Source organism: Prosopis cineraria, unplaced genomic scaffold (genome assembly GCF_029017545.1).
Source record: "Prosopis cineraria cultivar Desert tree isolate PC_DT_omini unplaced genomic scaffold, ASM2901754v1 PC3, whole genome shotgun sequence".
Classification (NCBI taxonomy): domain Eukaryota; kingdom Viridiplantae; phylum Streptophyta; class Magnoliopsida; order Fabales; family Fabaceae; genus Prosopis; species Prosopis cineraria.
The window spans coordinates 47,138,768-47,165,358 of NW_026555334.1; the positions used below are offsets into that span (position 1 = coordinate 47,138,768).

The 26,591-nt window shown below is 33.1% G+C and overlaps 2 protein-coding genes across 5 annotated transcripts; one reads left to right on the forward strand and one right to left on the reverse strand.

Moving 5' to 3' along the window:
* Nucleotides 1-1,087: 1,087 nt before the first annotated feature.
* LOC129305975 (protein HASTY 1) lies at nt 1,088-11,365 on the reverse strand. 4 transcript variants are annotated; one of them, XM_054946227.1, is made up of 23 exons: nt 11,084-11,365; nt 9,809-9,910; nt 9,545-9,688; nt 9,363-9,443; nt 9,190-9,259; nt 8,781-8,851; nt 8,542-8,705; nt 8,387-8,458; nt 8,053-8,290; nt 7,111-7,173; nt 6,718-7,002; nt 5,594-5,707; nt 5,338-5,464; nt 5,077-5,246; nt 4,879-4,980; nt 4,071-4,174; nt 3,700-3,994; nt 3,374-3,618; nt 2,780-3,280; nt 2,393-2,687; nt 2,121-2,304; nt 1,624-1,825; nt 1,088-1,381 (listed from the first exon to the last, which is right to left on the reverse strand). In XM_054946227.1, the coding sequence occupies exons 1-22, from the start codon at nt 11,195-11,197 to the stop codon at nt 1,746-1,748; spliced, it is 3,621 nt and encodes a 1,206-aa protein (XP_054802202.1). In that variant the 5' UTR covers nt 11,198-11,365; the 3' UTR covers nt 1,088-1,381; nt 1,624-1,745. The 4 variants fall into 4 exon arrangements, with proteins under 4 accessions (XP_054802202.1, XP_054802200.1, XP_054802201.1 ...); XM_054946225.1 differs by having other exon boundaries at nt 9,545-9,910; XM_054946226.1 differs by having other exon boundaries at nt 1,572-1,825; nt 9,545-9,910.
* Nucleotides 11,366-13,840: 2,475 nt separating this feature from the next.
* Nucleotides 13,841-26,040, forward strand: LOC129305666 (uncharacterized). Its single transcript, XM_054945636.1, has 4 exons — nt 13,841-14,170; nt 14,246-14,318; nt 24,472-24,813; nt 25,768-26,040. The coding sequence occupies exons 1-4, from the start codon at nt 13,841-13,843 to the stop codon at nt 25,896-25,898; spliced, it is 876 nt and encodes a 291-aa protein (XP_054801611.1). The 3' UTR covers nt 25,899-26,040.
* The last annotated feature ends 551 nt before the right edge of the window (nt 26,041-26,591 follow it).

The following is a 26,591-nucleotide window of genomic DNA, read 5'->3' on the forward strand; positions in this document are numbered from 1 at the left end:
AATAAAAATGGATGCATTATAATCTTTTTTAATTTAAAATTATTTTCAAATCAGTCTCCTAATCTTACAATAATATTTCGGAATCTTTTAGCTTTTATTTTATATTAATTTATCTTAATGATTGATATTTTCCTAATTAATTAAGGGATAAATTGGCCCATTGGTTCAAAAAAAATTTGTGCCCAAAAATATGAACTAAATTTTTAAAAATTTAACAATGTGACTAGTTCAAATTGATATATAAAGAATTTATCATTAAAAATTTAAAAATTTATAAAATTTTTATCAGTAATAGATAATAATATATCATTAATAAATATAATAAACTGCCAATAATACACAATATAATAAATATTGTGCTGTACACTTGATTTAATTCTATTACTTGGGTTAAAGCCCCTTAGTTAAATATAAAAAGCCGCCAAAAAAAATAAATACGAAACCTATTAAACATCTACTCGGGTGCTGCTTCCCATCAGAAAAAGAGTCGCCTCCCAAAAAGTCAACAATAAGTTATTTAGCATCGATGAAAATTAATTAGATATTTTATCCATACAATATATTGGAGAGATAATGATCAAAGAAAATTTTATAATGATCAAACACTAGATCATAACACTTGTAAACCACTCAAATCATTAATAGCAAAATATTCCAAATTAATTGCTGCTTTACTGTTTGCTTCATATGCACTTTTATCTCTATTCTACAAAGTGAAAATAATATTTTACATAATAACACATGCAACAGTATTTCAATTTTTTAGTAGAGCCGACTTTCATAGGTAACAAAGTAATTTTCATACATTTTTTTATACGTTTTTATCAAGAGTAATATGACCATTCATTTACTTTTCATTTTCATTTTTCACTCACTCAAATATAAAAATAATTTAAAATTTTATTTTATACCGTATTCTATTTTACTACCATCTGCAGTTTTACTCCCATCCTCATTCACAGTTTTATTACTTCAAAGATCATTCCATGTTCCAATCGTGAAAGTACTTTGATCATAAAATCAATTTTTTCTATCAACACGTTACTTTGACTTAACCATTTTTTTTTTTTTGGGTCAGAAACCACACTCAAACCTTGAAATGAAATATGTATTTCTTTTCAAAATATGTCAAACACAATTATTTTGCTTCGTCAAAAACTGGCATGATAAATATTTCAATAAGCAGACGTGACATTAGCTTTCAGGGCCAGAAGACCGTTTAACCTCAAATTCCGGTGGAAAGGACACGAAATAATGGCTCCTCAAAATGATTTCCACACCCCCTTTGGATATCGGACCGATTGCTGCTGAACAACTACAAGAAAACCCTCTACAGCTGTCACTTATTCTGTCCACCTCAACGGATTTTCTTCTGTTAATGCTACAAAAAAGAATGATGCAAAGAAAAAGGAATCATAATCACAGGCCGCTGCTGAACTCTGGCAAAATTTAGCAGAGGACTAGGATACACTCGAAAAAATTACATAAAATTTATTAAACAGGCCACAACTGCCCACCGTGGTTCCAGTATGAGAAATATAAATAGACATATTAGAAATAAAGAATTTAACCTGATTTTTACGTTTCTATGAGCCAATAGAGGAGGGACACAAAATCTCGTACCTCCACTCGATTTCCTACTTCGAGAAGTTACAGGGGTTTTTAGCCTTCAAAGCTTACAAAGAAACCCCACATTCAACATGAGCCCGTTTCTGTACACACCCTGTCATGAGCACATATTAATATTACAAGATAGCTGCCAATCCCACAACTTCCTCATCACCAACTTTGGATTCAGGAGCATTAGATGAGCTGCGCGGCCTCACTGAATGATAAGCAAAAGAGGTTACAAGCTGAATATAGCCAGTAGAAGTAGATATCGCGGATCCTAGACTCAGACAAACTTGATTCATCTTTTAAAGAAGCATAGTCTCAATACACGGTAGCGAATTGAGAATCATTATAGAGTGAGCATTTAAGGAGAGGTTATTAAATTGAGCCTGAGGCCTCAAGTCTAAATTAACATCACCAAACAATTACTAGCAAGGATATAGGCTTAACGGAAGCTGCGGTAATTTATTAAATGCCAATCTCTACTTTCCAGAGGTCAAATCACTTACTTGAAACATTTGTGATAATGTTCACACTTTTCTGAGCTGCAAGTGCTTTTAATTTGTTTCCAGTCGCTAACAGAAGCAGGCTTCTCATATGCTGCTTCTGTTCTTTTGGACTGGCTGTTTTTGTTAAAGCTTCTTCAAAGGCATGTAAATCATGGGGGGTGATAGAGGGGAGAGACAACAGAACCTGAAAAAAGTAAGGAAACATTCTACATTACTCTTATCTGCAAATATATGCTAAACCCCAAAGGCAGCATGAGATAGAACAAACTAACCTGTCTGGGAGCTGGGTGTCTATCACAGAGATACACAAATATTTCACGACAGAGGCCGACTAACTCAGAACTGATTATAGCATTTGACTCAAGGGCTAAACCCTTAATAATGGAAGTAAAAAGATCTCTAGCAACAAACTCTACAAGTTCTGTATAATTTGTCCAAATTGATAGAGCTATCAACACAGAACAATATGAAGAAACTTTTGTCACAGCTTCACCATCAGTCCATGTAAAAGCTTCTAAGCATATGTGCAGCATTGACAGCGCTAAACGTTCATGCTTCAGAAGGAAACTGTCACATGCAAGACTTGTGAGAAAAAGATGAGCCAGCAAACTAACGTTGCAGAATGCAAATGCAACAAGTTCCATAACAAGAAAACATACCCAACAATAGAGCTTGATGCAACTGAATCCAAGCTTTTCAGAGAAGTGTCCAAACGACTAACATGCCCAGCTTGCTCTAAAGAAGGGAGTCCAACATTAAGTGGTGGAGAAGCAATAACAGAAAGGAGTGAACACATCTCACGGGTGAGATCCCTGAGAAGTTTTTCCTCCATCACTTCTACTTTCAAGTCTGATCCAGCAAGAATGCTGTGAACATCTGGAACCTTTGCTCTGCCATCTTGTAGAAGACTAGACCATGAACAACTGAGAGCCCGCTGAGCATAAATAAATAACGGGTGCAACAGCTGTTCCAGCCAAATCTCCCACATATCTGGAGGACAGTGTTTAACTAAAGGAATCAAAATAGAATGAACAAGCTGCCTTATATGCCTGAATTCCATTGACTGTATATTCTCCATCAACGCAACAGCAACAGAGTGCACATCAGAAATTTTGAAAAATAAATCCCCAATTGTTGTCGACAAGCCCAGTACATTATATCTATCAATAAATAAACCAAGGATTAAGTACTGCAATAGAAATGGTCATAGTGAACAACAACAGACAAACATTTTTCTTCTCATGAATGCTTACCCACTGTCTCTGATTCCTTTCAACCAATTTCGTATATCAGATTCATTTGGTTCTGCATGTCCTTCCTTATTCATATTGCCCTGAGATCCATCCATGAAAGTCAATGCACCTTTTGACAATTTTGGGTTCCCTTCTCCTAGAAGACTGAATCTCTCAACATCACTCATGCTCATTGCAGCTTTCACTTCCACAGGTAATGTTTGGTATATGGATGGAGACCAAAGAGAATGTATAGCACGGAGAAGCTGGAAAAATCAAATACGCTACAATTATTAATATTTGGTACAAAAGTTTTATGTGATAGTGTCTCAAGGCCGTACACATACTTTTAAGAGAGGAGGCAGCATCCATAACATATGAGAAGCCATTGGGTTTGAAGAAGTGGAATCTGGCATTGAGCTGTTTTCAGAATTCCAATAAGCTTTCTTCATGCCACTCCTCTTAAGTGCCTTCTCAAAGAATGTCACAGTATGAAAAATTGACCACATAACTGGTGCTTCTGAGCACAAGCAAATTAACCCTGGTGGATCAGACAAGTATTTCTCCTGCCATTCCAATTGTGTCCACTGTTGGCTCAAAGGTTCTAATAGCCAGGCCAAAACTTCCTGTTGCTGTTGAACCCTGCGCCAAGTTAAGCAACAACTAGTAAGGACAGGTACAACAGATATATTAAACGGAGTTATCATTTAATGATTACCCAGCAGCAGAAGCCATAACAAGAAAAGCTTCACCCAGAAGATTATGCTCTCCCTGAAGCAAACGGCCCTCCTTTTGCAAACATGCCATGGTATCGGCAATGCCCTACAACAAATTGTAAGAGTTAAAAAGATATTACATTTTCACAAACTAAACCTCAGGCCTTGGGCATATTAACTTAAGCATATCTTCACATCTTAAGTGTATAAAATGAAACCCAATGCAGTGACTGGTGAGAAACAAAACTATATCAATTGTAAAATTCAGCAAATTAATCTTGAAGGAATAGCTTCTGCCAAGATAGAGGGGCCAAAACTAATCAGCAGTGACATTTTCAGTCAGGCAACATAACAACAGGCTGATAGTCAAATGAACACACTGTAAAAGATGTTCTTGAACAACAAATGTATTTCATATATTTTACATTAGAAATGAAAAGGAAGATAACGAAAAATCAAACAAATGAAGGATAAGTGAAGCAGAACAGATTAAAATTGATTTCAGAATCCATCTTACTGTGAAAGATGAGACATTTAATTTTCAATTTTAATATATACATCACCGAACAAATGATATTGTCTGTTTCAGGCCAGCTAATTCAGCAATACTCCTGAAGGTGTATGACTTAGTGTTAGAAGAAGTTTATTCAAAAGTTAATCAAGATTAATAAATTTCAATGACAACCCTTTTCCTCCTCTTTTCATATTTAGTTTCAGTGCCAGGTGGATGAAAGCCAGTTCCCAATCATTTAGCATTTCACTGCCATGCTTAGCATACAAAGAGAAAACTTAACAAATAAAACAATGTACCTTCATGTGAGGCAGAATGCTTTTGTCAGCAGCTTTTGCTATCCGGATAAATGACGTACAAATCTGTAACCTTGCATGGCGTGCGCTAAATGTCGAAGTATCCTGCCAAGAAGAATACAGTCTTAAGTCTTGACCAGCAAGCCTAAGTAGTTTCTCAGTAATAAAAAGTAAAGTCAGAAAGGAGATTGTTCAGGAAACCTTGATGACAAAAGGAAGGGAAGTAAGAAGCTCAAATAGTTTACTGATAACACTCCCAACTGCATCTGGAAAATACTTCATAAATGGACCCATTGCATCCAGATAATGACCAAGTAGTTCCACAAGGGCAGGCTCCGTCCATTTTACAGAAAGAAGTTGCTGAAGCAGGCCTTCAAGGAAAATATCCAGAATTATTAAGGAACTGCCACTAACGCAAACCTAAATACAGCAATAACTTACGGAAAATTCAAAGAAAAAAACCTTCAAATATTCTACAGACTGCAAGCTGAACTTCAGCATTTGCCTTGGCAAATTCATTGGAACCATCAAAAACTGCACTAATGACATTGTCCAAAGACAACTGCATGCTTTCCATCACTGCCAAGTCCTGATGTAAAAAAAAAAAAAAAAGCAGAACCGATGATCAACAATTATAACATACACATGAAATGAAGCTGCAAGAAATTAAAATATTAAAAATCATCCTATTGAGAAGTTGAATAACAGTCATTTAAACCTGAGCTGGTGCTGGTGAATGCAACTGGTTCGTAATAATTGCACTAATTTTTTCCGAAACTTTAGCAGCAGCCATCAGAGGTTTGTAAGATGAAATAAGCCTAATCAGCTCCAACTGTTACGAGGAAATATTCACCAGTAATAAATATACAGAAACAATAAAGTTGAACCAAAACGAATGGGATTGCAACTAAAAAAAATCAAGAGTAAACATATTCACAGTAATGATGTTTAGGGCAATACCTACATTGACCAGAATCTCAATCATTTGCAATACATTTATACTATAAATTGATCTCTCCTTTATTGTGCACCATGCGTCCTTTCTTAACATGGATTGAATGTCTAGAATTAATAGTCAAATATTCGATTTCAATTTCATGATTTTTTCCTACCTTCTTATTTTCTACTTTGCAAAGTTTTTAAGACATTTAATTTGAGAAACTGTGAGCTTTCTGACAACTCAGGAACTAGGGAACTCCTTTAAATCTACAAATCAGTTTCCTTAGGATTTGTATAAGGTCAAACATTACAAGCAAAAAGGTGTCAAAAGGTAAATCCCAAATATGTAGCATGAATGCAAGTGTAAACCATCAAAACCTCAGCCTCTCATCACCGAACCACACTTAATGGCTTTCAGCTTTCACTAGTTCCTTTTATAAAAGAGTAATCCACCAATCAGCATGCTATATAGAAGAGGCGGACTATGTGAAGTCACCAATGATTCTTTCAACATCTACAGACAGAACTATCTTACTCCAGAGAAACAAAGTATCAAACAATGGATCATATTAAAATATACTCCCTCCAGTCTTTATTATAAATCATTTCTGACTAACTCATCAAAACCAAGGTAAGTTAGTTAGAAAAATAAATTTGTCTTAAAAATAAATCACTTTCTAATTTTGTCCCTACATTTAAAAAAGAGTGATTTAATGCGCGTGGAGAGTTTTTTTAGAAATTGAAATATTGTGCTTATTTTTAGAATTTGCTTGAAGATACTTTTGGAATTGTACATCAAAGGTTACAAAAACCAAGAGAAAGTGACTTATATATAGGACCAAGAAAACCTTCTAGAATATAACTTATAGAAAAGACCAGAGGGAGTATGCATGTAAAACATACCAGCCTAGATCGATATTGACTGAATTCACCCTTGCCTTCAAAGCCGTCACTCCACAACTCCAATACGCCTAAAGAAATTGCAGTTTCAGGAAGAAGCTTTTCTTTCTTGAGCATGCGAGGGAAAGACGTATCCAAAATTGCACCACAAAAACTGTCATTTACTAAACTTAGAATCTTTTTCTTCACATTTTCACCCTCTCCAGAACCAAAGCCACCAGTAGCTGAATTATCTGCAGCTGAGATTGCAGAGTTTTTTGGCTTTGACATCAAATCTCTCATCAGCACCTATAAGTAAACATTCAAGGGAAGAAAAGGAAGAGATAATCACTAAATATGCAGCCTTGACTATGGAACACTTTCAGAAATTACTTTCACAGAAATATTCAAACTTACCAGCCAAAAGTGTAGGGATTGGAAATGAATTGCAAACTTGAAATGTCGAAAATATCCCAGCATCTGGAGGAACCCAAAACAAAAAAAAAAAAAAAGAAAAAACAAAGCAAAACTGATTAAACTGGATTTCAACAGCTCAAATATACTTTGACAAGGAAAACACAGAAAACTGGAAACAAGAAGTTTCACATTCCCGCAAATCAAATACAAAGGGGAATATTAAAAAAAGACAAATTAAAAATTAGCTATTCTAACAAGGCATGTGAAAATTATCATAATAGTACCTTGAAACCAAGACAATCTGTCATCTACAATTATGCTTTCTATATTTCTTTAATGAACTAAAACCACAGAGATGTATGCATGATGTTCAGATTTAAATAAACAACAACGTACATGACAAAATTGCCAGAGACATGAGCCAAAACCAAGTTGGCTTGCATTATGCACAGACCTAAAGAGAATAGTCACATACACCACACATAGATCACACATATCATATAAAAGCCAAAGTATGTACTCATCAACATATCATTCTTCATGTCACTCTGTGATCCAAGTGTTATAAAGACTAGAGCATGGATTCGAGGGGAAAGGTAACATGTGGCAATAATAGCAAGGCAGAACCAGGCCCAATGTGTTTTCAATAGCCATTAATGACCATCAGTTTTGCACCCCACCCCTTTCCAAAGGTAGTTGAACAAGGACTTTCAAGGGGAGATATGACAGTGAGAAACCAGTAACTTATGATGCAGGTCAAGGCAAGACCAGGACAAATTTGGGTGATATACAATAATAGGATTTCAAGCTGATCTGAGCAAATTATGTTTTCAAAGTCCTGCCAGTTGAAGACTTTCTTTCTTTCTTTCTTTCTTTTTTTGGCATGAGAAGTCTTCTATTATCCTAGCTGCTCAAATAAATGTTGCTACAAAGCCTAATTACCTGTTCTAGGTAAAGAGGAAGTGTGGTGCTGTCTCCAGCAATACTTTGCAAGTTTGACGAACCCAATGACACCATACTTTCACAAATATATTCTGCTAATTCATAGTCACCCTCATCTATGGCCCCAGGACTTGACTCAGATCTGTACAAAAATTCTCTTGATGTGTTCATCGAGATCTGAAAGATGCTGTTCATAGCATAGTCAAACTCAGAAGCAGATGTGTCAGCAGGTCTCCTCCTACAATTACAATAGAGAAATTCACTGACAATTGGTCATTGCAAGTAAAATAAAATCATTAGCATGCATCAATGACTAGAGAACTATATTGCATACCTTGGGGAAACTAGTTTGAAAAACTCACAAGCATGAAGACGAAAATCTGGAGCAGAGAGAAGGAAGCCACAACTGTTTGGCAGTTGACAGGCATCCAAATTATTCACCAAGACCAATGAATTAAGTCAGATAATAAAGACAAGAAAGATACGTACCCGTTAATGATGCCATACTTAGCAAGATCAGGAAGTGGAGCCCACTCTGCATATGCATTTATGGCATTCAGAGTAGCTGTTACTGTAGCAGCATGCTGTTTTGCAATGTCCATCTGTTGTCTACCTACTTGTTCAATAGCAGCTCCAAAGTGCCTTTCTAATAACTACAACAAGCATGACCACATCAGCAATAATGCTTTACAAGAAGATAAGTTAAGAGGTTCAGGGCCGAGATGTACAGTGTACAAGAGAGGCAAAATTTCAGGCAGAGATTGTGTTAACCCACGCAAGAGTAGCCTTCGCCGATCACCTGAACACAACAATATGCAAGTGAAAAGGGAACACGACATTTCATATATGGAGAAGCATCTTAAGAACAAAATATAACGTTGTAGAGGTTTGGGTACATGCAGGACACATTGAGAGCACTTCCACAAACCAAACTATAGTGTCCTTTCTCATTTTGCAGTAATCTGGAACTTACTACTACTGGGCCTCCAAGTTTTTCACTAGAAAACACTGGCTCACTCCATTATGCAAGATAATCAAGTTCACAAACTTGGAAAGGTCCAAATTTTTCACTGTTATGCAGTTACCAAACACACAACTACAACTACAGGAGCAGACTAAAGGCAGTCCAGTACAGACCTTCCAAGTCTTCATTGTGAACTGTGATATCTTCAGGGAGCCACCGCAGCATCATTGAAACCAACTCAGCCTAATGCATAATTGGAAAAACATTGAAAAAAAGTCCGTACAAGAAGAAATGAAGTCAAGCCCAACAAGAATAAATGATGCAAGTAGGGTAACATGGGATGTACTTGAATATGACCCTTGCCAGATAGAGAAACCAGTGATGGAAACAATTCTTGCCATAGATTAAGACCCTCCCTTCTAATTATCTGTAAAACAATCATCAAATGCTGTTTTTTGACAGCAAAACCACAGAAAATGATAAAATGAGTAGAAATGCAAATGAAATTGAGAGCATCATGATGAGAACCTCAGCAACAAGGGCAGCTGTCTGGCTTTTAAGAGGCCATTCTTCACAAGGATCTGCAATCTCAGACATCAAATCAACAGAAAGATTTGCGAAGTTCTTACGCTCAGAAGGGCTTAATTCATCCCACCTTAATCTCACCAAATGCTGTAAATGGATATGGTTCATACACCAACACAAGGATAAGCAATAAAAATAGAGCTTAAAAAGGAGAAGCAAAATAAATCCCCTACAACAGAGAAGGGGCAGTGGCATATGAGCATGAACCTGCAGCATTTTAAAAGCATGCAACCGAATTTCAGATGACCAATCCTTTTTTACCAAAAGAAATGAAGTGTTTGCCAAAATCCGCAAGTCACCTGCTTTGATCTGAAGAATTGAAGATATGTTAATAATGGCTGAACAGTAAAATGACAGAAGTATGATCACCTGCTTTGATCTGAAGAAATTGAAGATATGTTAATAATGGCTGAACAGTAAAATGACAGAAGTATGATCATTCATCGACTCAAACTGCTACAAGCACTAGGTTCCCCACTAGTGATAAGAAAATTAAAATCAACATGAAGTAATTAAACTATACAAGCTTCTTCCAAAATACCCTATCAACTAAAATTCGGGACAAACTAGGTTAGTTCTTTCATTAAGATCTGTTGCATGAAAAATCTCCTTTCTCCATATTTTTCTGTTTTTCTTTTTACAACAATATAAACTATCGTTCACTAATGTCCAAAATTTTATTCCATTTCTTTTAACAGAAACAAAGAAATTATGTCTTGTAGAATATTGAGAGTAAAGTTAGGAAGATAGTATATTATCTTATAGTGAACAAGAACTGATCAAGTAAAAAAGACTCCGCTAGTCCTGGAAAAGAAATGTCAAGAAACCTAATAACTACGCAAAAAAACTATACAGAAAAGCTTGAGGGGCTGATTGATACTCTTCAAACTACAGAAGCATAGTTCCTTCGGCACAGCTTATTGAGTTATAAGTTTAAAATTAAAGAGGCATAGCTGCCGGCTGTTACCCAATGCATTCAATTGAAACAGCACAATCTAACGTAAGACTACCAATAAGACAAGTCCATGCAACCAAAAAATACACGGCAAGCCAGCAATTGATATTGCGGAAAATTTTTTGCCGATGAACTCAGGCGCATTGCTAATTGGTATACTTCTCCTTTTCTTCATTGCGGCTTGTCATTCACTGAACGAGCATGATTACCATCTGCTAATTAGGGTTCATATACAATAATTTATATAAAAAAAAATGCAGCCAAGAAATCTAAAATTCCGGGCTCTTTACCCAAAAGAAAGAGCGCAAAGAAAGTTCAAAGCTTGAGTGATCGTAAAACAATTCTAAAGTTGTCAAATCCAGAGTGTTTATGCGAACCTTTTATAAGTAGATGACAAATTTTAAGATCTCCAATGAAATCATTGGGTATGTTTCTATTTTTTAACCAGAATATTATTTAAGGGGAAAAAAAACTTGCCCTACGCATGCAGGGAAGAACAGATACAGAGAGAGAAGGAAGAGAAGTACAGATTCCAGAAAAGAGACAGCAGCTTTTCGAGAGTCGGGAGTGGAGTTCCAGTCCAGGGCGGTTGCTATGGCGCGAGCAACATTGTTAGCAGACACTGTGTTAGTGTCTTCCATCAGAAACAACTACGTTTGCGAATCCTGCCCGGCCTCTGTGAGTCTTCAGGTTTCGTTGTCAAATAAATTCTGGAGAGAGAAAGACAGTGTAAGACAGAGAGATTCGCTTCGGACTAGAATCGGTTGAGTGTTGAAGTGGTGTTCGTGCCTTCGCGGAGCGAGGATGGTTTCTGTCCTGTCCCGCGTTTGGTACTTTGATTATCATATCGCACTAAAATATAACATCTTTTTTTTTTTACCAAAAAAAAAACTTTTTTAATAAACTAAAATTTGAAGAGAAAATCACCTACAAATTCTGTAAAGTACATTTATTTATACATAAGTCTTATAAAATTTAAAAATTATAATCAAATTTTTTAAAGTTTAATTATAATTTAAAATTAAATTATAAAAATAATAATATCCCTATTAAATATATATTATATTAATTAAATAATTTATTTATAATTATTTCATCAATAATTTATAATTTTAATTTTTTATAATTATAATTTTAAATATTTAATAATTAAATAATTATATATTATTAATAAAATTTAATATTAATAATTTAGAATTACTTCATTAATAATTTACAACTATAAATTTATATATTTAATAGTTAAACTGATTAGTTTAATTATATATTATGTATAAATTATTGATAAAATAATTATAAATTATTTAATTAATGTAATGTGTATATATATATATATTTATATATTTAATAGTAATATTATTATCTTTTTATTTCAAGTTTAAATTACATTTAAGTTTTAAAGAATCTAGTTGTGATTTTTAAATTTTGCAAGACTGATAACAACTTTGTTTCATGAGTTCTATATATAATTTTTCAAGTTTTAAAATCCATGCATGGATTGTAATCAACACCACTTAGTTTTAAATTTAATTTAACTGTAAGCATTAACCAGTTAAATTTAAATTTTGTTCACTCCCTCTATTAAAAAAAATATAAGATATTTTTAATTAAATTTTACTTTTTTAAGTAGTCAAAGTAGTTATTTATTTTTAAATTAACACCATAAAAATATAAGAAATTTTTAAACATAATAGATTAAAATGTGTGTTTAATTTAATATAAACACAATAGGCAAGACAAAAAGTTACGTTGAACTATTTATAATTTGTAAATGGTAAAATTTTTTTACGATTTTATATCATAATGCGTGCCACTGATCCAATAGCTTTGAGAATTTTTCAGGGACAATTTTGAAAGATATCATAAAACTCAATATTGTGCCTCATTTAATAACAAGTATGATAGTTAAATTTTTTTAAAAAATAATAATAATGGTTGAGTTTTTAATATAATCTTTAAAAAAGAAATAATAAAGATTGATTTAAAAAATTATAAATAAAATATTTAAATTTAAATTTTAAATATAACTTTTAATTTTGATATCAATCAATCTTCCTAACAAAACAAATCCACCCAAGCTAATTTAGACACCCAACTCCGGACTCAGATCGTTATTCATCGGCTTAGTGAATAGCTCCTAGCTATAGCTACAGTATCGGCTTTAAGCCTTCAAGCCACGACTCCTGAGGAGGCTTAATTAATGCATGTATACGGGAGATTTTTTACAGGACTTTCCTACCAATTCAGACGACATTAGCTTCATCTTCAACAAGGCAAAACTCGTATATAGTCCTTTGATTTTATTTATAAGATAAAAAAATTATTTACAAGATATTTTTTAATTTTTAATATTTTATTTTATATTTTTTTCTTGTCAAACATTTTAAATAAGAATATGGGCAATTCTTTTTTGATTGCTGAGCGCTCCTTCGTATAGTACGCTTCTATCTAAATGTGAGAATCAAGATGGGCCAGCTCCTCATGGTCTAGCCCTAGTTCATAAGAACTAGGTTGTAAAGTTCGATTATTAAAATTGAACTTGATTTTGAGGCTTGGCTTTAAGTTTTTTTTTTTTTTAAAAACTTTAACATTTTAATTTAAACATAATATTATAAAATTTAATATGAAATAAATTAAAGTTTCACATGAAATTTAACAAAGATTTAAAATTTTAAATTTAAAATGAAGATTAAAATCTTCATCAATGTAAATCTAAATCCTTCTCATTATCATCTAAAAATAAGATATTACATTTCTCAGATGTAGATCTACTTGTTAAAGATGAAAGTAAAAATTTAATGTTAATTATCTCTGCAACTTTTTTTTCATCACTTGTAATAAATATTGATCAAATTATATCATTATTAATCAAATATATGTATGTGTGTGTGTAAGATAATTAGGTTTATTAGGACTTGAAAAGTTGTTTAAGCTTGAGTTTTTTTTTTCACATGGTTTATCAAGATCAGATTTTTAAGTCCGATTACTTTAAAAAAATAATTTTTAAGATTTGAACTTTTATTTAAACAAAATCTCTAAGTACAGCCCGGCTTTTCTTCTTTGGTTATACTTTCATCCACTCCACTATCCCATGCATGCATTTGACGCCTCAATTTTGTCGTCTTCCCACGTGCTATTCATCTTTTGATTTGTCTCTACCACTCCCCTTCTCTCTCTTCTTATTCATCCAATAGACTAGTGGTGTCTCACGAAAATAGCACTTGTGATTGACATCTTCTACGAAAAACAGCAACGAGTCCTTTCATCGAGACGGAATAATCAGAATGGATTGTGGAGGATTCACTGGAGGTGAAGAGGTACTCATGTCTTCGGATCTCCGTCATGACTCATGCCATGGACAAGAAGTGGATGAAGTTAATGACTTGAACAAAGATAGTGAACTGTACACGTTAGTCGTCGAGGATTCTCTTGAATGTAACGAGCGACGACACCTTACGTTCGACTTGAACCAGCCACTTGAGGAGGATAATGTAAACTCACCAATGATGAGCAAAGTTGAAGCATCAGGAAGCACGTCAAAGGATTGCAACTTCGATCTAAATAAATTTTCGAATGATGAATGCAAAGGGGATAGCAAGAAGGAGAAAGAGCGTGTAAGCAATTCATAAGATCAATGCTAAAAATTTTCTCTCATGACGATTTATGAATGCATCTGTGTTCTGGAGAAGGATGCGGGTTTTTGTCTCTCAGTTCATGATGTCTTTCTGTTCAAATTTCCAAAAGATGTACTCAGCATTTCACGTGGGTGAACACATATGAAAGATTAGACACTAATCAGGGCGAAGCAAGAAAATTTTATTATACAATAATCGAAATATAATTATATATACATCACTAACATAACATAAATATTTTAACATCCATATATTTATATTCAATTTTACACATATATATTTAACAAATATATATATATATATATATATTCAATTTTATAGTTTGCTTATTAATTTTTTATAGTATAAAAATAATAAATCATCATGTTTATAATAAAATTTTTAAAAATTTCATTCTCAATATAGAAAATCATTAAATTGGTAAAAATTTCACCTTTCGTATAAGCATAAAATCATTTAAATGCATCTTTGAGATTTAAAGTTCTATTCAATATATATAAAAAAAATCTATTGCTTTCTTATTGAATTTACAATTTAATTCTTTCAATTGATATATTCTTCATTTAATATATTTTAGGATTTTTGTTGTAGTGCTTTATAAAGTTTGATATTAATAATTCTCATAATTTAATTCATCAAATATAAAATAAAAGCAAAATTAAATGATATCAATGATTTAAGAGTGATTGTAATGTTATCTTGTTGAAAATCAATAGATTTTATGACGATTATATCTTTAAACTACTGTAATAGTTAGACTATATATGTTTAAAGACTGCTATATAATTGAAATGATAATTTCATCTAGTATTTCAATGCTTATGATGTGCCAATTTAGGGGTTAAATTAAATATATAATCTCTATATTTTATTAAAAAAATTAAAAAGTTATGAGGGTCATGGCCCTATTGGTTCCCCAATCTCTCCCCCCGACACTAATCAATATATGCTTTTTATAACCATATGTTCAAAAGTGTAAAGGCATTATGGAACAAAAACCAAATAACACAAGTTAAACCAAACAAGAAACCAACGAAAAAGGGCAAATAACAAGTCATTACCTTTGGATACAGTAACAAAACAGAAGCCGAAATACCAATATAAAATACTGCAATGAAAGAAAAAAAATGAAGTCTTTCTTCTCCTCATGATCATCATATCATCCATCAACTTCTCATAATTGCCTCGGAACTTCTTGAACTATGGATGTATCATGCTTAAATTGACTTGGGAGTCTACCTTGTCTATGCAACTTGTCATTTTGACAATGAGGGTCTTTAAACTTATTTGAACCTTTATGCCTCATTATTTCTATCATTCGTGCTTGCAGTGATAAGAAGATTTTTGTTTTGATTCATATGATGGGAAGCTACCATAAGCTGTTTGCACAGCTACAATGAGGTCATCTAGAGCCTGCGGAGCCTCTTTGCGCTGCAATGCTTGAATACCACTAAAAAAACCCAAGATCTAGCACATTAAAATCAAGAGAGTTTGGAGGTTGACACATCAAACGAATGTCAAACCCACCTTCACGTGCAACCCGACAAAACTCTTCGTCATTTCCATCTACATGACAAGGGGCATTGCCTTGTTGTATGATGATTGTTTCCCCTGCAGTATCTATGGGCCATTTTGGCTTGATTGCAGGTAAAACACTGTGAAGAAGGAATTCGGCAATTTGACCACAATACTACATAAAAAAATTATTTATCAATATGGTATACTTTTAAAAATATTTTTTCAAATGTTACAAATTTAAAACTTAGCTTCAATGACACTGAGTTTTTTTTTTTTTTTTTTGCAAAAAAATACAGAACTTGATTTCTATCAAATCAAGTCTTGGACAAGTATCTTTTTTCAGAAAAGTACAGAACTTGGCTTCTATCAAGCCAAGTTCTATACTTATATTTAAAAAAAAAATAAAAAAATTGATGTGGCATGTGTAGCAAGTTATATCTACTATGACTCTATCTTAATATATGATTTTACTCCATAATTTTTTTTCCCTTCTTCCCTTGTCGCTAAAGTAGGTAATTCATGCCAAGTTCAATGAGTCAACCCAAATCCACCTTAAAAAATTTAGGATCAGGCTTAGGAAAAAGATATTTTTTTTTTAATGTTCACGCCTATTAGTCCAAATACCCAAATAAAAAATTTTTATTTTTAAAATGTAATTAAATATTAATTAATTCTATAATTTTTGGTTATTTTATACTAAAATATTATATATTTGAGTCTTTTACATCATTTAAGTATCAAAAAAAATATTTTATATTTTTTATAAAATAAACAATATTATTAATTATACACATAATTAAGAGTATTATTCTATTTCTATTTATAAATCACTCCTAACATTTTCATCAAAATTAAGAAAAAAATTATAAATCTCATTAATTTTAAGACAATTAATTAACTCATCAAGAATATAATTTGATTAAAAATATCTTATAATAAAAAGCCTTGGGAGTATAGTTTTTGAAACGGATAATTTGCATAATTATTATTATAAAATTAATATCATAGTTGCTTTATATAAAAACATCCAGATACATGTTGGCCAAAAAAATACCCCAAATGCATCACATATCCATGCAAGAAGAGAGGAGAGGGATGATAGGTAGAGCTAGAAATTCAAGCAAGGTGGGGACTATTCAGGCTTGGCTCAAATAAGTTTGACCTGAACAAGCTCAAACTCAAACAAACTCAGCTCCTTGAAATGCCCAAATAGCCAAGCTCAGGTTAAATACCAAAATTTTATTTTTAAAATTATTTTAATTAATTTTTTCCTTAAAATTAATTATTTTATTTTATAAAAAATATAAAATATATTTTTTGATACTTAAACGATGTATAGAACTCAAATATATAATATTTTAGCATAAAATAACTTAAAATTTAAAGAATTAATTAATATTTACTTATATTTTATATATTTTGAAAAATAAATTTTTTTATTCAGGTGTTTGGGCTAAGAGGCACGAACATACAACAACAACAACAACAACAAGCCTTTATCCCACTAGGTGGGGTCGGCTACATGGATTGCAAGACGCCATTGTGCTCTATCATTTATTAAGCTTTTAGAAATATTATTAATTAAGAGATCACGTTCAACAACTTCCAAGAGTGTTCTCTTAGGCCTTCCTCTACCTCTCTTAATCGGACTCAAAGTTATATGTTCCACTCTTCTCACTGGTGCCTCCCTTGGTCTTCTTTGTACATGCCCAAACCATCTCAACCGATTTTCTACCATTTTTTCCTCAATAGGTGCCACCCTCACTTTTTCACGTATGTGCTCATTTCGAATTTTATCTTTACGTGTATGTCCGCACATCCATCGTAACATTCTCATCTCTGCTACTCCAACTTTATGCTCTTGCTGTCCCGTTAGAGCCCAACATTCACTACTATATAACATTGCCGGTCTGATAGCAGTACGATAAAACTTTCCTTTAAGTTTATTAGGCACCTTACGGTCACAAATAACTCCTTTAGCTTTTCTCCAATTAAACCACCCAGCTTGAATTCTATGTGAAATATCTCCACTGATTTCGCCATCATTTTGGATAATGGCTCCCAAATATCTAAACTTTTCCACTTGAGGTATAATTTGATCTCCCAATTTCACTTCCAAATTATTTTCGAATAGTCCTTTATCAAATTTACAATATAAATATTCCGTCTTACTTCTACTCAGACGAAAACCTTTCGACTCCAATGTCCTCCTCCATAACTCAAGTTTGCAATTAACCTCTTCTCTTGTCTCTGCTATAAGAACTATATCATCCGCGAAGAGCATACATTTCGGGATTTCCTCTTGAATATGTTCCGTCAAAACATTTAAAATCAAGTTGAACAAATAAGGACTCAGAGATGATACCTGATGTAGCCCAATCTTTATAGGAAAATCCTTTGTTTGACCACTAGGCGTTCTTATACTAGTTTTTACCCCCTCATACATATCTTGTATGGCTTTAATATAAGCAATCCGTACTCCCTTTTTTTCCAACGCTTTCCAAAGCACTTCTCTTGGTATACTGTCATAAGCTTTTTCCAAATCAATAAAAACCATGTGTAGATCTTTATTTTTACAACGATACTTTTCCATTAATCCCCTTAGTAGATAAATCGCCTCTGTAGTTGATCTACTTGGCATAAAACCAAATTGATTCTCAGAAATACTTGTCTCCAATATCAACCTGTGCTCAATTACTTTCTCCCACAATTTCATTGTGTGGCTCATGAGTTTAATCCCTCTATAGTTAGTACAATTCTGAATATCTCCTTTATTTTTATAAATAGGAATTAATGTACTTCTCCTCCACTCATCAGGCATTTTCTTGGACCGTAAAATCACATTAAATAACTTAGTTAACCATCTCACCCCTTCTTCACCTAAACATTTCCACGCTTCGATAGATATACAATCAGGTCCGTTAGCTCTACCATTTGCCATTTTCTTAAGAGCTTCCTTTACCTCCTTATCACGTATTTTTCGATAGAATGACAAATTTTGTTCTCCTTCACTAGTTACTAAATCCTCCAAGTTACTAGATGAATCCTCTCCATCATTGAAAAGTTTAGAAAAATAAGTCTCCCATCTATTTTTAATTTCATCATCTGTAACTAAAATTCTTCCCTCTTCATCCTTAATACACCTTACCTGTTCTAGATCTCTTGATTTTCTTTCCCTACTCTTGGCAATCTTATAAATATTTTGCTCTCCTTCCTTCGTCTCAAGGTTCTTATAAAATTCTTCAAAAGCTTTAGAACGAGCTTCACCCACAGCTCTCTTAGTTTCCTTCTTAGCCATACGGTACCTCTCCCAATTTTCCTCATTGTTACACAAATGTATGGCTTTAAAACAGTTCTTCTTATACTTGATTTTGTCCTGTACACTATTATTCCACCACCAAGACTCCTTATCTCTCGGACCAAGACCTTTCGATTCTCCCAAAACTACTTTTGCAACCTCCCGTATCTTTTTAGCCATATCCTCCCATATGATGTTAGCACTTCCCTGAGAATCCCAAATTCCTTTATCCAAAAGATTTCGCTTGAAAATATCTTGCTTCTCACCTTTTAATTGCCACCACCTAATCCTTGGTGTTACTACTTGTCGACGTTTTTGGATTTTACTCATAATACACACATCAAGGACTAGGACCCTATGTTGTGTCGTTACAGCATCTCCAGGGATCACCTTACAATTTTTACAAAGTTTTCTATCTGTGTTCCTAACCAAAAGAAAATCAATCTGCGACCTTGAGGCTCCACTTTTGTAGGTGATGAGATGCTCATCTCTCTTCTTGAAACAAGTGTTGGCAATCTTAAAATCATACGCCAATGAGAAATCAAGAAGAGTTTGCCCTTCATTGTTTAGCTCTCCAAAACCAAAACCACCATGCACCCTCGCATACTGACCAGCTTCCCTCCCGACATGCCCATTAAAGTCTCCTCCAATAAAAATCTTTTCACTCTGTGGTATGTGTCGAATCAACCCCTCCAGATCCTCCCAAAATAATTCCTTAAGACTGGCTTCTATCCCGACTTACGGCGCATAAGCGCTAACAATATTAACAGTCTCACGTCCAATTATCATTTTTAAAGAAATAATTCTGTCTCCAATTCTGCTAACTTCTACAACGTTCTTCTTCCACTCCTTATCTATAATGATGCCTACTCCATTGCGTGCACTTACTTTTCCTGTATACCAAAGTTTGAAACCTTGAATATCCTTAGCTTCTTCTCCACGCCATTTTGTTTCTTGCAAGCAAAGGATATTGATTTTCCTTTGAATCATAACCCCTACAACCTCTACAGATTTACAATTTAATGTCCCAACATTCCAAGTACCAAATCTAATGTTGCTCTTAGGCACGAACATAAAAAAAAAAAATATTTTTCCTCTAAACTCAACCCTAAATTTTTTCAAGTAAATTTAAATTGACCCGTCAAGCTTAACTTGAATTACCAGCTTTAATGATAAGGAAAGAAGGAAAGAAAAATTATGAAGTAGACATAACTTGCCACACACATCATATCAATTTTTTATTTTTTTTTAATATAAGTACAAACTTGGCTTGGTAGCAACCAAGTTCTATACTTTTCTTGAAAAAAAAAAATTCATACAGAACTTAATTTGATAGAAGCCAAGTTCTGTATTTTTATGCAGAAAAATATTGAAACTTAATATCATTAGAGTTAAGTTTTAAATTTGTAATATTTGAGGACATATTTTTAAAAGTATAGGATATTGATAAATAATTTTTTTTTGTAGTATTATGGTCAAATTGCCAAGGAATTCTCTACTTACGTCTTTATTTATGGAAGAAATGGGCTTTATTTCCATAACGCCCGCATCTTTATTAACACTCCTCCTCTTTGCTGGCTCTTTTGTAGCAAATGGAAATACACCAAGTTTCCCCAAAAAAGTTTCATTACCTTTATCATTAATTCTGGGTCTTGCTAAAGAAACTAATAACATTACCTTAGCAATGAAGTTTTTGCTTTTACATGTACGATATGGCTCCTTGTCCCCAGCTACCGAGTAAAAATTGACCTTCTTTTTGATTATGTAAGACCATTTTTAATCAATATAGATGATGTCGTGCATTGATTTGAATGTAGGATCATGCGGAATGGTATTTGCTTCAAGCATCGATAAGGAAAAGCGCAATCAACTAATCATGTTTTGATCTTTCAAAAATGGCTTGATTGTGTTGGAATGACGTCGTATACTCCTTCCTTTTGCTATCTTGTATGCGTTGTCTTGTTAATTCCCAATGTAAATGATAGAGACCTGAGATGGGTTCGATGTGCAAGAGGAATTCCCCGAAATAATTCAAGGTCTATCGGAGTTCTCTTCTTTCCACAGCTGTTGGTCTGTCCATGGCATGCTTCTCCTGTATTCCTAACTAGTCGCCAAATTCATTATATCACTCTTATGGAAACAGAATAAAATATAGCAAGCTTCTTTGTTGTACCTTCCATTAACCTCCCATCCACAATTGAGTTCAACAGAACATGAGCTATGCTTCTGCGACCTTCATTTATTAGAAATCTTCTCTTCTTGCATGGGGATTGACTTGCAGTCTCACTTCTTGTTTCTCTTGTTTGTGAAAAGATTTGAATTTAATAACTGTATTTAATACAGATATTAAATGTTTGTACCATTTGATACAGATATTAAATGTTTGTACCATTTGAATCATTAAAATCCAGATCAATGGTTATAAATTTATACTTCAATTAAGATTAATAAATGAGTGAATTTATTTTATTTATATTTTAATAATTTAGATAATATAATCACTCAATGTATAATCACTTAATTCAAATCCTTTATTAAAAGTATGTAGCAATATGTGTGTGTGTGTGTGTTTTTTTTTTTTTTCGTTTCGTTTATAGCAGGAAAAAGAAAAAAAAGAAAAAGAAAGAACGGAAGAACGAAGAGAGAGACATACCCATTAACGTTCCGATACTGTCATCTCTTTCAGGTTCATCAACCTGAAACTCCGAGCCTGTGACTGTGTTTTGTTGTTCCTGGAGAATCATACACGGGTATCGTCCCTGTTAGGTTAAGCACTCAAGTGTAAGCCAGGTTCTTCGTTGACAGCATCAAAAAGAACTGGTTCTTCATTCAGGTCGAAAAAATGCATCTTCATTCTCTTCATCTTGCACATCCGAACACGGCAAAGTGTTTAAATCCAAGGAACTGTGTTGTCTTCTCATGTCGTCATCCATGGTATCCTATAGCGCCCAACTGATGAACCTTTTCTTTCTGATTGATTAGCGTTAATCTTATATACTTGGCTGGCACCCAAAGATCGTCAGGCGCCCTTTTTTAAAAAACAGTTCTTAATCTTCTCGCACCAAATTTTTCTTTTTTGATTTTAGCCTGGTTTTTTATATGAGCGATCAATATCCCAGCATTTTCTTCAAAGATGAATGGTAGACATGGAAGTACAACGCTTCTTATTTCTTTGCATGGCTATTTATTGCCTTCATTGAACCAGCCATCAATAAAAACAATATTTAGAATTTTCATTACTTTATTTTTAAAGTAAGAATATTTACCAGGGATAAAAATAATTTTTTTTAAATTTTAAAATACCTGTATTAAAAAAATTCTAATTTGACATTGTTATTATAAGGTGTTTATTTGTCATTCTCCCTTGGATGAATTAGTGAGGTTTAAGTTTTGTTTTGTCCAGGCTAGAAGCATTGTGTAATGACCAGAACCATTTGTGACTTCATTTCAAGACAGCCGGCTCTTGACTTCTCCTACAAGCTCAATCTCTCAGCTCGCACTTAACCAAACCCATTTTCTTTCCTAACCATCCGCTTGGTCTCGGCATCCATAAGGCTCGTACCTCCCATCCCCTGTTTGCTGCAAATGTGTAACAATGCGGATGCATCCATTCTTCATCTGCTTCTAACAAGGCCAGTCATGTGTTCATTTATTTCCCTCCCCTGCAATTACAGCTCCACCCACTTCATGCCTTTTCAATGGAAGAGAGGAGGGATAGAGTCTTCTAATCCCCCCTTCCCTTGTTTTCAGCTCGACGCTGCCGTCGGTAGTCTGAGTTAAGTTCAATGCTTTGTGCATTCATTGCTACAACTTATTCAAGTCTTTTCAAGTTATGGAGGTATCAATGGGATGATTCTAACTTAATTTGAAGAGCTGAGCGAATTGGGTAGGGCTTGAGGGAATATATGGTGCCGTTAAAGGATAAAGAAAAGTTGCTTCACAATAGATCTTTGGAGCAAGAGAGACTGGTAATTTATGCTTCAATTCCTTTGAATCTATTTTGTAATTTTTTGGATTTTAAGTTTGGGAACAATATTAAATCTTTAAGGTTATCATCTCTGAGAATGACAATGCCAGGTAGATCACCGTGTACAGCCTATGGGCTTCGCTCCTCACGCCAAATATTATCCATATCATATGCATGGTACAGTCACTCTTTCGAAATGAGCTGGGGTTCACTTGGTGTGCCAGCATTTTCTTGAAACTTTGATGAAGCAGAAGATCAATAATTCCATGTACGTTATTTGAAGTCTTGCCATTTAACATTAAGATGATCAATTACTCTAAATGTGAGGTGATGTTTATTCCCGCTGACTTCGCCAATGAGATTGGCTTACTTTGTTCTTTGTTTATTTCCATTTTCATATTTATTTCCCCCTGATTTTACCCAAGAGATTGGCGTACATGTGCTATAGATGGTTTTCTCCTTCTACCAGGTGCGAAACACCTTATGAATTTCCAAGTAATATCTATATCTTCCATGTAGTGTTTTTTCTTTTTTTTGACCCCAACCTCCACGTTTTGTGAGATATATAAGGGAAAGATGTGTTGTCTGTTGCGAACATCGATATATCACCTTTTACTTCTTAAAGGATCAAAAAAGGGTATAAAATTATCTTTCCTGTTATAATGTGTTTTATGTGAATTATGTGAATTATTTGCACCCTTTAATTGAAAACAGTTAGAATTCAATGGATGTGAATGTGATGCTTTAACAATTTCAATATCATATTGATATAATATTTGTTTTATCTTGTCAATTGAAATAATATTTCAAAGTTACCATTGCAAGTTGAAGCTTCCATTACTGGGTATTGCATAAAAGTTGACTTTTCATGGTTAAGTTCTTCTGTTCATATGATATTGTTTTTTAAATTATGCTTGTGAATATTGTATTTTATTCGGATATTTTTTAAATTTAATAAAAATAATAATAAATAATTAAAAAATTATATATAAAAATATAAAAAATAAAATTTAATCTTTTTTAAGATCATATTTTTATAAAATAAAAAATATTTAATTTATAGGTTTAATTTTATTTTAATCTAGATAATCTTTTATGAATTAGGATCTTATTTCTTTTAGTTCGTTAAAAATAAGCAAAAAATAATAAAAAATATAAAAATAAAATTTAATTTTTTTAGGATTATATTTTTTAAAATAATAATAATAATTTAAATAAATAATAATCTTGCTTAAATTTTTAAAAATCTCTCAAAAATTATCCCAACTATTTAAGATATTAGAAACTAATTTTTAAGAACTCAACTTTTTTTGAATTTTTTTTAAATTTTGCTATCTTTTAAAAAAATATATTTGTTTAATTCAAAATTAAATTTATTATTTAATTTTTAAAATTAATAAACATGATTAAAAAGTAAAAAATAAATTATAGTTTTTTTAAAAAAAAGAGTAAAATAATGATATAAACTGATGGGTTAAAACTTAATCGGTCTCAAAGCTATTTGCTCGGTCAAACATCACCAGCTGAAAACACGCAGAAAGAAAGCAGAGAAAGGCAGACGAAAGAGACAGAAGAAAGAAAGATCAGAGCACGCAGAGGCAGAAAGGCAGGACGAAAACACAGAGCAGAGAAAAGGGCAGGGTGCCAGTCATGCAGAACAAGCCAAAGATGAGAGAGCTTTCGGCACACACAAGAAAAGGCAGAGAAGAGAGGGAAACATGGCAAAGACGCACACACACGGCGACGCAGCGGAAGAAGGGAAAAAAGGTAAAAGAAGGAGATGCACGCGATCAAGAAAAGAGGACAGGGACGACGATCTGAAACAAAAAAGGTGTAGCGGTGAGTAATTGCCCTTCCCTTGGATCCTCTATAAAATTAAAAGCCAAAAAGGATTTCAGAAGAGGGGGAGCGGGTGAGAAGAGACCAAAACATCTGTGTATTTTTTGGAAAAAAGGGCCGAGAGAACTGGTGGAATTAACGGTTGATTCGGGAAGTAATCTGAGGCTTTGAAGGCGAGAGAGGTTTGGAAATTCTTATCTGCTGCAATAGGTTCGAAGTTAATGAATTCAAAAAAGTATAACAACAAGATAGTTTTAAAAATATAAATGGGAGTGAGAAAATGAAATTAAATCATCTTTGTAAATCAAAACATACTAATTCACAGTTTGTAAAATTATTTTGTTTGCTACTGATAAATGATTTTTATTTAAAATTTTTTTTATGAAAATTTTAAATAAAAAAAATCATTGATATAATTTTTATCTTTACGTGAATTTTAATTCTCATGATATAAATTTTAAAATTAAATTTTGAATCAAGTACTCCCTCATAAATAAATAAATATTTTTTACTTAAATTTTATTATTTTTATATCAAACATATGAATATAAAAAAAATAATTAAAATAATTTTAAAATTATATTAATATTGCATAACAAATTTTATGTTACTGTTCTTATGAATGGGTGTTGTGGATGTCTAACATCTTTTATACACTCAATTAGCTCCCGAACTTATTTTTTGTTTTTGCCAATCATCCTTATTCTCCTTTAAATGGTTTTTCAATATTTTTTTTAAAATTTTGATGACAACTTCTATTTTTTTGAAGGCTGAAATCTCCACTCTCTCGTGCCGTCTGTATCGCATTTCGGGGTGCAGCAATGCTGGATATGGATTTTCAAAGAATTTAAATTTGAAACATTTTTCGTCTTGCCTTATGTTATGCGAATCAGATGTAGTTATTTCTATTTTATTATGGATTTGTTTATCGTGATCAGTTGTGCATATCTACAGTTAAAGGACAGGGTTCGAGTAAATACAGTTTGCAGGCACCTCATCATAAAGATGGTAGTGATGAACAACTTGGGAAGAGCAGTACAGATGAAGAGAACAAGAAAAAAAGAAAGAAAGAGGAGGGAAGTTAAAGCCATGAGGTTTGAAATGGCGGGGGAGAAAAGAGGGTTTTAACTGCATCCGTGGTGTTGCATTTACCTATAAGATTTACTTGTATCAAAAGTTTAGTGTTGGATCTTATAATATTTTATAAATGAGAAAGTTATTTATAAATGACTAGTTTATAAAAGATTGTAACCGTGTTACCAAAAATAAGAAACCTTCCTATAACAGTCAAGGTTGTTGGTTTGAGATCAATTACATCCTCAGGCCGAAGTGCTGCCAGCCTTTATTGACAGAAAAATTAAGTGAAAGAAAATCTACATAATTTTGCAGTTTACTTACTGCCAGCCTCATGAGTCCATCTGGCAGTTACTGCTGATGACTAGCTGCTCTTACACACACACTACTTCCACGTGAGCCTTTCATTGTTTCCCGGCATGCCATTTTTACCTCTTAATAATTAATAAGTGTGCTGCATCATGTCAAATCTTCCCGAGAAAGAACCTTCTTCACGTTTTCGTAATGGGTCTATAGGTGATTTTTTTGGTTCCTGTGCATTGCTCTTTTTAGCTTGACTGGACACGTTTACTCTGTTCTTTGGCTACCATCAATAATGCTTCTATGTTCTAAATTTTTTGAATACCATATGTATATACATACACAAAATGTATCATTTTCACCGATTATTTAATATTAGTTTATAATGCTTATAATTATTACAT

Excerpts from the sequence above, each read along its gene's own strand:
- LOC129305975 (XM_054946225.1), bottom strand. The coding sequence starts at position 11,197 with ATGGAAGACACTAACACAGTGTCTGCTAACAATGTTGCTCGCGCCATA. Across the intron at positions 3,995-4,070 it reads GTTATGGCTTCTGCTGCTGG|GGTTCAACAGCAACAGGAAG; the intron begins GTAATCATTAAA and ends AACTTGGCGCAG. Across the intron at positions 3,281-3,373 it reads AAAGGAATCAGAGACAGTGG|ATATAATGTACTGGGCTTGT; the intron begins GTAAGCATTCAT and ends ATTTATTGATAG.
- LOC129305666 (XM_054945636.1), top strand. The coding sequence starts at position 13,841 with ATGGATTGTGGAGGATTCACTGGAGGTGAAGAGGTACTCATGTCTTCG. Across the intron at positions 14,171-14,245 it reads GCAAGAAGGAGAAAGAGCGT|GATGCGGGTTTTTGTCTCTC; the intron begins GTAAGCAATTCA and ends GTTCTGGAGAAG. Across the intron at positions 14,319-24,471 it reads AGATGTACTCAGCATTTCAC|CTATTTGCTCGGTCAAACAT; the intron begins GTGGGTGAACAC and ends TCGGTCTCAAAG.